Raw genomic sequence first — 11,482 nt, forward strand, 5'->3', positions numbered from 1 at the left:
AAAGAACTGTGGTTGCCTTGAACTGGTACAAAAGCCCAAAACATAATTCTTCTTTAGTTAAGTTTTAGTTCTCCTTTAAAGAACATTGAACCAAAGCCAAAAAGGCATCTATTCACAAGCTGTTTGTGGACTCCTGCTTCAATGCTATTCTAGATGAAATGGCTGATGGTGGGCCATGGGCAAATGCCCCTGTTGGCCTTTGTAGTTGGCAAGATTGGACATCAGCCATTGCCATAGAGGGAGTGACAGCAGTGATGTATGTATTGCATGTATTGAAGGTGGTTGACTATAGCCTATAAAAAGTTCTGTTTCCACCATTCAATCTATTTCTATCATTTAACTGCATAACTCGAATTTAGGGGGTTATTTATCAAAGGTCGAGTGTTGGAGTTTCTTTTACCTTTTTCTAAGAAAAAACTCGATTGGTAAAAAACTGATTCAGCGAGTTAGAGTCCCACAACCTGAAAACTTGAATTAACCTAGTTTCCAGCGGAAAAAAAAAACTCGAATCGCTAAAATCATTCGAGTGTACCGGGAAATCCCTCCAAAAAAAAAAACTCGAACATCAAACAGGCTGTTAACAGCCTCAAATGGTTCAAGGGAACTCTGCCATGACTCCTCGACAGGTTTAGGGCATGTATTTTCAGGTGTATTTTCAGATTCGAGCTATTATCAGGGTCGGGTATATACTGACATTTTTTTTTTTTTATTCAAGTTCTTTTTGACCCATAAATTTGAGTTTTGACCAAAAAATACAACTCGAAAACTTGAATTTTTGTGGAAAAAACAACTCAAACCTTAATAAATCTGCCCCATATTGTATGCACCCTCTCCATATACATACTTGTATTATTCCATTGCATACTTCAACTGAATGGTCCCCAGCCTCCTTTGTATTGGTCCATTTCATATCATTATTTCATACCCATTACTGGTGCAGTAATTAGGACTGACCAAGCGCAGTAAACCTCGATTTCCAAAGCACTCTATAAAGGAGGACGGCATATAGATGGGGCATTTTAGTCTAGTAAAGAACCAGTGTAATGACCATTGATTTTCAGGCAGTCGGACAATTATGTTTTTTTATAGCAGATCAGCATATTGCAGTAACGTACAACTCTGGCTAACGGAGAATCAGGAGTCGCAACCCTCCTGACAATTGTGGTGAAGACAGAAAACCAATTACAAATTAATAGTTTTACATCACGATGCATTTCATGTACCACAAAAAAAAAAAAAAAAAAAAAAAAAAAAGGAAAAACAAGGAGTGAAACTCACTTATTATATGGCATTTGCACAGGTCCATCTACGATTAAAGGCGATGTAAATCCATAATTAAAACTTTACTTAATGAAAGAAGCTGCAGTGATATGCAACTTTTCAATACATGTTTTCAATATGTTTAAATGTTTTACATTTTTAAAACAATAGGGGTAATTTATGAACACACCTGCAAGTGGGGGGTGCTCTTAAATGGACACAACGGAGATCATATGATGTTGCACTTCCATATGGTTGTCTATCACGTGTCTGATGAATGGTGCACAACTGCAAGTTCTGACACTGGGGAACCCTGGAGATAATGATCCCTAGATCTGGCAGTAGCTTCAATGTTCCTAGAGTGGGTTGCACCAGACTTGCACCCTGTGAATGGCATGCAAACACCATTTTGAATGCTCACTCTGAAAATGCTAGACGCAACTTGCACCGGATTTGCATCACATCGCAAGTGCATTCTCTTAGACGCATCTAATATAACTATGGTTGGCACAACTTTGAGTGAGGCCACTCAACTGATTTATGTCTGAAATTGCACTTGTGTTGGAAAATGACCCCTAATAACCCCTAACATCAATATTTTAACTGATGCGCTCGAGGAATGCTAGGAATTGTAGCACCTGAAGAACAAAAGGTTGTTAAATCTTAACCTTTATTATGAAGTTTATCAATTTATTCTATTTTCTATGCTGACAAAATCAGATGATACAAAATTCAAATTTCTGGGCATCTCAACTCTTATAATTTAAACATTTTATTGTAATTGGAAGACAAAACATGGTATTAAAGTCAACCGGTGATACATTCTTAACAGAGAAATGAAGGCTAGAAATGCTAAAACCCATGTTCTGCGATTTCTGTACCAGCCCAGGGCCCCAACAGTCACCTAACAATAGCGCCCTATAATCTTTCTGTTGATTCACAGGATATGTTGTGTTACCTGAACATAAGGACAAACTCGCAATATGCTGTATATATGTATAACATACAATAAATAGACTGACTAGTAATTCAGATGATAAAAGGGTAGAGACTGGGCCCCGGGCTCTAGTGGGCCCTGCCGGCCCCAAGCCACCCAGTCCAACCCTGGATGCATATATGAGCAATATAGAAGTCTGCGCATTCAGCATCAGAAATAGTTAATGGATATGTAAACCCTCAAAACAAGTAAACGCATAATTGCTCAGTGTTCTAAGCACTTTTGCAATTAAATTTTGCTTTGGTTCCCAAGATAGTAGCAATTTTTAAACTAATATAATGAATTTGTAAATTAAAACCCCACCTACTGGCTGTTTTGGCCAACTGTCTACAGTCAGGAAAGAAAAAGATGTCTAAGAAAAGAAACCTGTTTCTAGGTGGACCACAGAATCATCCTGTAAAATTCCGGTATTCAATTTTTTTTTCAGGCCGTAGACAGTTGGTCACAATTTGGCCAGCAGGTGGCGCTGTTGTTTACAAATTCATTTTATTTGTAGATTAGAAACTGCTAATATCTTGGAAGCGAGGGGAAAAAATTACACTGAGCAATTTTACATGAATATATTTTTTTAATGGTTGACATATCCTTTAATAAGTCCTGTAGCATCAGCTTCTATAACCTTACTTTGTACGTTTAGGCTACGGACACACATGCGGAAGTAGCGAGCGGTTTTGGCACGGTTCGCGCCACGGTTTTTAAAGGAAAAAAGCAGACTGTCTTCTAAATATTTCCAGCTTTCAAATGAGGATCACCGACCCCATCTAAAAACAAATGTCCTGTAAGGCTACAAATTTATTGTTATTGCTACTTTTTACAACTCATCTTTCAATTCAGACCTTCTAATTCAAATTCCAGTTCTCTCTTATTCAAATCAGTGCATGGTTGCTATGGTAATTTGGACCCTAGCAACCAGATTGTTGAAATTGCAAAGTGCTGAATAAAAATCTAAGTAACTAAAAAACACAAATAAGAAAAAATTAAAACCAACTGCAAATTATCTCAGAATATCACTCTCTACATCATCCCAAAAGTTAACTCAAAGGTGAACAACCCCTTTAAGTTTAGTATATAATACACAGCAACTTTTCTAGTCATATACTATTTATAAGCTTTAGATCCCAGGTGAAAAAAGAGAATGTGCACTTATGTAGCCACAAAAGATAAGGTTACCAACAGTCATGACACCTTTTTGACAACTTTGCCCAGGTCAGGATATACCTCTGTTTTAAGGTGGCCATACACGGGCCGGTAAAAGCTGCCGACAGACCGAGTCGGCAGCTTATTGGCCCATGTATGGGGCCCCCCGACGGGCTTCCCCGATCGAGATCTGACCGAAAGTCGGCCAGATCTCGATTGAATGGGACTAAAAATCCAGTCGGATCGCGGCCGCATCTGTTCGTTGATGCGGTCCCGTGATCCGACCGCCCGTTCCCATTCAAGGTGGGCATATCGGAGAGAGATCTGCTCATTTGGTGGCCATGCTGGGGCAGATTTTAGACCGAGACCAATTCAGCAGTTTATCTGACCATGGTGGGCATTCTGATGGGCCGACCGAACCACTATATGGCCAAAAATTGAGCAGATGTAAATCAGACAGGTCTGATTTCTCGTTGCATTGAAGTCCATATCTGCTTGTTGATACAGTCCTTGATCAGACCTCTGGCAGAACAGCAATTATGATCCGATCGTTGGCCCAAGGACAAAATGATCAGCCCAATATTACCCACCTCGAGGTGAGCGAATCGATAAAATATTTGCTAGTATGGCAAACTCGCCAAATAAGCAGATCTTATAATGTATGGGACCGGTTATCCAAAATGGTCAGTACCTGAGGTTTTCCGGATAACGGATCTTTACATATTTTGGATCTTCATACTTTAAGACTACTAGAAAATCATGTAAACATTAAATAAACCCAATAGTCTGGTTTTGCTTCAAATTAGGATTGATTATATCTTAGTTTGGCTCAAGTACAAGGTACTGTTTTATTGTTATAGAGAAAAAGGAAATTATTTTTAAAAATGTGGATTATTTGCATAAAATGGAGTCTATGGGAAACAGCCTTTCCGTAATTCTGAGCTTTCTGGATAGCGGGTTTCTGGATAACAGACCCTATACCCGTATAGCCCGAATTCTGTTCTGCAGTTCAAACCTTTCCTAGAAATCTCTGGGACTGATTTTGTTAGCAGAATGCAGATGAATAGAAAACAACACAGTGATTCTCGTTGTAGCAATACAATGGATGAAAGTGGTTTTATATGAGCAGCTACCTTTGAAGTCGCAAAGTGTGGCAAAATGAGAGAGAATAATACAATTCACTGGCACAATGTTCAATGAAACAACATCGCTAGGTAAATAAGAAAGTGACCCTGGTAATGCACCATCTCCCCTGACTCCGTCAACCTAGTTTTACACCACGGACACATTAATAAGTAGAGTAGTGCCAAACAATGACAAATATGTGCGGCCGCTGAACTCTACTGAGCTACAATGAAGCAGGGAAATAAGCCTCTTAATTACATAACCCAGCCAAACCATGCAAGCTTTGTTTGTGTGTTTCTTTGGAAAATCCTACCACGGGTGCCAGCTAGCTACACTTCAAACTGAATGATATGCCCTCGAGTCTGAAACCGGAGAGAAAGGTTGCCTATTGTGAGAGAAAGGTTGCCTATTGTGAGAGACCATCACACAAGCAAGTGGTAACTGTGCAAAAACCTAAATCTATATATTCACGTTTGATACATGCTCTTTAGTACAGGTATGGGACCGGTTATCCAGAATACACGGGACATGTGGTTTTCTAGATAACGGATCTTTCCGTAAAACGTAGAAAATCCTGTAAACATTAAATAAACCCAATAGGCTGGTTTTGCTTCCAATAAGGATTAATTATATCTTAGTTGGGATCAAGTACAAGGAACGGTTTTATTATTACACAGAAAAACTAAATCAGTTTTAAAAATTTGGATTATTTGGATAAAATGGAGTCTATGAGAGATGGCATTTTCGTAATTTGGAGCTTTCTGGATAATGGGTTTTAGGATAACCCTGTAGATCAACCCCACTAGCTGGTTTCAGACGTACCATTTTCTGTCCCTGCAAACCCCACAGTTTGGGAACCACCGTTCTAAGGTGGTGTAATGGAAAAAATAATGCTAAATATAGAGGATAATGCACCCCCACTGTCATTTATAAGATTATGAGAAGTCACCAAGGCGTTTCAGAAACAATATAAAAACATGCCAGTGCTTTTATAAAGGTCACAGCCTTATAAACCTTTGTAATCCACAAATTTTAATTTAGGACAAAATATTTGAAGGTAAAATAATCAAGAGCATTAAATAAAAAAAGCAGACCACTCAGTCCTTATCTATGACAGGGTGAAACGCTGTTGGGATGGGGCTACATCATCAGTGTGGTTTAGGCTTGGGTGCCAGTCTTGTAAAAACAAAAAGTTTCAGTTATACACGAATGTCATTGCTACCGGCTTCTGTTACTTTTTTTCAGAAGTCAGAATCTGTAGTGCAGAGACAGATAATGCTTTCTACGGCTATTAGAATTACTTCAAACCCCAGTAACTGTAAACTGACTGTACGTTTATGATGAATGTACATTATGAAGTTGCTGAGAAAGTTTATTTCATGATATAAATAAAGTCAGTGGGGACATACAATTCCACGGGCACTATATAACGAAATTACGCTTGGGGCATCACTGGTGAAATTACCATTTTATAACAAACATAAAAAATAAGTATACTGCCAAGTAGAGCCTTTTGTAGGCTGCCAGTCCACATAGGGGCTACCAAATAGCCAATCACAGCCCTTATTTGGCACCTCAATGGACTTTTTCATGCTTGTGTTGCTCCCCAACTCTTTTTACATTTGAGTGTGGCTCATGGGTAAAAAAGGTTGGGGACAGCTGTCCTACACAGAAATTTCACGTTTTCCTATTTATTCTTCCCATCACCCATTTTCTACATTCAAAGAAATCTAAACAGTTTATTAGAAAAGGAATGAAATGCTGCACGATTGATAGGATGTAGTGTTTGCAAACAAAAACCAATACCAGTGATCTGAGAGTCCCATAGGTAAGATTTCGATGTATGACAATGAAGTAAAGTGAATACCACTGTAAAAGAAAGCAATGTACAACTGTACCAGGATGATACATGTTGCATACATCAGTACTTCCAAATGTTATGTTTAGACCAGGAGGCGGAACCAAAGGTGGGATTTTTGATGGAAGCCCTGAATGGAGGTGGTAATAACAGTAGCGCTGGATTTTAAGGGCCTCTAGTCTTGACATTGAATGTCATTATAAAAAAAAATTCTAAAACGTAATGAACAAAGGAGCATAGGATACCTGCTCTGCAAATAAGGTCATTATTCTGGGAATATGTAGGCTTAAAACACACATCAAAGCTGCTTACAAGGATAAAGCCATTTGCCTGCATTTAACATGATACTAATTAAAGGATTGTTGGGCAGGATAAGTAATGATAGTGTATCTTGTCTTCTAGTCTACCAGTAGACTGAAGGCACAAAATGTCTCAATGTCCTTAATACTTAATGAGTGCATGTATTAAGTTTGTAGTCACAGGCTTATTGGTTTCAAAATTAGCGGTGAGCACAAATTTCCCTTGTTTGGGGGTGCAGCTGAACCAGGGACAACCCCCCCCCCCCCTGGGTACTTTGCACCTTGATGTAAACTGGGATGATGCAGGTAGGGTTGGAGAAGCATGGGAACTTGCATTACTATCCTTAACTGGACATGACCACCACCAAATCGCAAGAGGTGTTTTTGTACACCTTGCTGTGCACAGTTGCATTCTGTTCATAATACGTTTCCAAGCAAGTGCAATGCAAGAGTCTTGGAAAGGCTCCTACAAACCTTTGTTATGCACATTTTAATACATAGCTAGAACTGAGAAAGGACATCTTGAAAAAGTGCTTCCCAACACATTTTTTAGAGCAGGCAACTTTAGTTTACCTTGCCACGTTAACAGGGATTTTCAACCTGCTGAGCTACAATCCCCAAATTCTTCATCAGCAACTTGATCCCTGATGAGCAAATGAAGGTGTGTGGACTGTGCATGGGCATATCCTAGCTAGCATGTTTTGGGACAGCGAAACCCCACAGAGCTTTTGTTAAATTACTCAACTTAGGCTAAGGCCACACTAGGCGATAGCGCCGCGATTTGACTCGCGGCGACTTTTCGCCGCGACTTTTAAGCCGCAATCGCTGGGGAAACTTTTGCGCTGGCGTCTATGGGGAATCGCGAAAAATCGCCAGCGTAAAAACACACGCGGCGATCTTTTCTCTACTGTCGCTCGAAATTGCCTCGCTAGGCAATTAGGTTGGAGAACCAACTTCACAAATTAGTTTAGAACATTTATGCATCATGTTTTAATTAGCATTTACTGTTGCAGGAGGAACTGTTGCTGTAGTTGTGGGGGATCATAGTGACCCAGGCTACTTACAGTAGTGGGACCCTATTTTAAGTCCTGACCCAAGTACTAATTGGTGGTAAAGCATCTTTGATAGGGTTCTCCAACCGCTGACCTCCAGCTATAAGACTACAACTTTCAACAGAATCTAAAAATTGTAATGAAAAGCTGAATAGTCCCAAAATGGGCAAACCCAGACTACATGTTACTGTACCTCATATGAGCTAAATAGATCTGCTCTCATACTAAGCCCAAAATGAACCAATAAAACCAGGCGACTTTTCTAGAAGGTTTTAATCTACTGATGTGATCCAGTTATTGCCTTTGTGAGAAGGTTCCCTACATTATGCGCCTCCTTTTAGAACAGTAATTAATAAAAAACAAAACGTCCCACCTTTTTTGAATTCCTCAAGCATGGCATCCAGCTTGGTGTCGTTGAAAACAAAGTGCAGGGGGTGGTTGTAGAACCTGGTGATAGTCTTTAGAGGTGTACAGTCATCAGGGTCCACAAATGCCAGGTCCTTGACAAAAAGTAAGTCCACGATGTTGGACCTCTCTCCTTCGTAGACAGGTATCCGGGTGTAGCCGCTTTCCATGATCTCGGACATCGTGTTAAAGTCCAGTACTGCATCCCCAGCCATCATGAAGCAGTCTCGGAGAGGGGTCATCACATCCTCCACAGTTTTGGTCCTCAGTTCCAGGGCACCCTGGATGATATTGAGTTCCTCTTTGACCAGGTCATTGTAGGGGTCCGTGACCCTCAGCATCTCCAACAGTTTCTCCCTGTTGTAGACAGTGCCTATTTCCTGACCCAGCACACAGTCTAGCAGCTTGCTGACCGGGTAGGAAGCGGGAAAGGTCATCATCATGAAGAATTTGGTCAAGAAGATAGTGTTGGCCCCGACGGCGAGCCCATGCCTGGAACAGATGGCCTGTGGCGCAATCTCTCCGAAGATGACGATCCCTATAGTAGACACCACCACGGCCACCAGTCCAGATCCAGCAATGTCGTCCAACAGGATAGTCAATGTGGTGTTGACCAGGACATTGCCAAGCAGAAGGGAGCAGAGCAGGTAGTTGCCCTGTCTACGAACGGGTTCGATGCGTTTGGCGTAGTTCTTTTCTCTCTCGGTGCCACAGTTCTGGACAATGCGCAGCTCCATGGGATCCAGGGCCATGAGTCCCAGGTTGAGGCCACTGAACATGCCGGACAGGCCCAGCAACATGGCTATGAAGATGACCTGAAGCCAAAAAGGCAACAAGAACTTCTTCTCTTCCACCACAATCACCTTGGTGTCCTCCCCATCGTGATAGATCCAGGTGGTCTCGGCCCAGGGCTGCGGGTGGCCACCACTGGGTGGAGTGGAGATGGAGGTGCACAGGTAGTACGACTTGCTCTTCTCAGTCTTCCTCAGGGGTTTGATATCGATCTCCACGATGCCCGAGCTGCGGCGGCTCAGCACAATAAAAGGCAGGATGATGATGTCCGAGGTGCGGATACCGCAGGGGTGGAAACCTTCCTCTTCCCCCGGGGCCCCGCTCTGGCTTCGGCTCCGCTCGTGCTCTGTGAAGGCGATGCGGGACCACGTCTCGTTGTTGATGTTCTGACCGTAAACCCGCAACCGGACCCGAGTCCGCTCACTAACCCGCAGAGCTCCGCCGTGCATGGCCGAGACTTCGTCAGTATCCTCCAGCCGCAGCCCTATAATGACGGTCTCCTCACTGTCCTCTCCGGCCGCGGACGAGCTGCCCGTGCAACCGCAGAGCACCACAAGCACCAGAGCCAGGACCCAGCCGAGGCTGTGCGCCGCCATGTTACATAGGGGCAATGCTTTAGGACCACCCGCCATCTTTAGTCCGGGTGAGGGGGGGTCACATCCAATCACGGCCTGGCTCCATCCCAACTCTTTCACAGGCTTAGCCCGCGCTGCCCGACACCCGCCCGTGTTCTGACAGGAGCTAGCAGCCGCTTCCAGAATTGAACCAACTCTTCCCGGAGGGGGCGGGCACCTAGTGAGCGACTTGCCCAAGAACAAATGATAAGGCGAGAGCTCTGTCAAGTGGGCGGAGTAAACTGACAGCTGAAAGAGGCGGGACCAATCCGTGTGTTTTCAGCCACGGTGGGCGGATTTTCGAAGCGAAAGGGGCGTAGTTAGCACGGAAAGGGCTTGGTCTTGTGTGAAGACATGCGGGTTTATGGCATGTGTACACAGAGCTGCTGCTGCGCTGGGATGTTCAGCGTGCGCTTTTCTAGCTGTCACGTGTCACTTCTAGCTCGAAAGCAGCCAATGAGCCGCAGTTTGAAGATCTCTCAACTTAAACACATCAGCCTAACGCATAAAGGGGAAGTGTACCCAAAAGTAGCTAATGAAGAACATGTACATTCCTTAAAAATATGGGAGAAAATAGTAATTGCTCCGAAAGCAGTGTTTCTTTATGCCTTTCTTTTCTCTGGTTCTGATGCAATAGTGCAGCATTAGTTCTCAAACCTCTGCCTGGTTGTTAGGGTATTTTGGACCCTAGCAACCAAATAGCAGCTGAGATTCCTAACTGGAGAGCTGCTGAGCAGAAAAGATCATGAATCAATGACCACAAAAAAATAGATAAAAACTAAAAGTTCATTTAAAGGAGGGTTGTTTGTTTCAAGTCTTAGGGGCAGATTTATTAAGGGTCAAAGTATAAATTTGAATTTCAAGCTATTTTTTGTGTACTTCCACTAGGGAATATCGATTCGATTCGAATTTGAAAAAATTTGAAAAAATTTGAAAAAATTTGAATTATGTACTGTCCCTTTAAAAATTCAACTTTGAATATTCTCCACCTAAAACCTTCAGAATTGCTGTTTTAGCCTATGGGGGACCTCCTAGAACCCACTTAGAGTCAATTGATGGACTTTGAGAAATTAAAGGTTTTTTTTTATTTCTATTTTTTAGAAAAAACTTTGAATCTAATTTGATCTAATGCAATGTTACTTTGAGGCGTACGTTTCGAATTCGAACGAAAACGGCCTATTCACCCAGAAAAATGTATTTATTATTTTATATATTATTATTTTTTAATAAATTTCGGTTGGTCTTCTTTTATCCGAATTTCAAAGTTTGATCCTTGATATATCTGCCCCTTAGAGTGTGAATCCAGTATCTGTGGCCAGTAAGCAGTGCTTCCCAGGCTCTACCTAATCTACAAGTGATATGACCTTTGCTTGCACTGCAGTGTTTTATAGCTTTCCACCAGCAAATCAAGCTGTTTCAGGGTTTCCTCCCAGTAACAAGACCGTGATTCTTTGTAAGAGCAGCACTTCATTTCCCCAAGCAGCGATTAAATGCCTGGAGGAATAGGAGAAAGTGTACAATATACTTTATAGAAAATATATAAGGCAGAAATTATTAACCAATGGAATGGGTTCCAAAAAATGGGTCTCTGTGCTATTTAGGCTGGTTCTCCATTACTGTCTGTAACAGTGAAGTGTTTACCTACAGTAGACAACCCCTACATAATCCTCATACAGTAGAACCCCCGTTTTACTATTTTCAGGGGACCAGGAAAAAATGATGTAAAATCCGGGAAAATGCTAAATCAGGGAAATGATTTAACTGTGTTAATAACAAGGGTTAATTATTGCAGTGTTAGGGGGCAGATTTATCAGATTTAAATTCGAATTTCGAGTTTATTTTAGTGTAATTCGACTAGGGAAGAGTCCAAATTCGATTCAAGTTTAAAAAAAAATAGAATTTCAAATTTTGAAAATTGATCATGTACTGTTCCTTTAAAAATT

The 11,482-nt window shown here is 41.6% G+C and overlaps 1 protein-coding gene across 3 annotated transcripts in view; it reads right to left on the reverse strand.

The window, feature by feature from the left end:
* cnnm2.L (cyclin and CBS domain divalent metal cation transport mediator 2 L homeolog) overlaps positions 1 to 9,895 on the reverse strand; it is a 97,802-nt gene extending 87,907 nt beyond the window's left edge. For all 3 annotated transcript variants that reach the window (XM_018241686.2, XM_018241685.2, XM_041568678.1), the window contains exon 1: positions 8,102 to 9,895. In XM_018241686.2, the coding sequence (XP_018097175.1) occupies positions 8,102 to 9,557 (1,456 nt within the window). In that variant the 5' untranslated portion in view covers positions 9,558 to 9,895. The remainder of the gene's footprint in view (positions 1 to 8,101) is intronic.
* Positions 9,896 to 11,482: the final 1,587 nt, after the last annotated feature.

The sequence above is a fragment of the Xenopus laevis genome, chromosome 7L, assembly GCF_017654675.1.
Source record: "Xenopus laevis strain J_2021 chromosome 7L, Xenopus_laevis_v10.1, whole genome shotgun sequence".
Classification (NCBI taxonomy): domain Eukaryota; kingdom Metazoa; phylum Chordata; class Amphibia; order Anura; family Pipidae; genus Xenopus; species Xenopus laevis.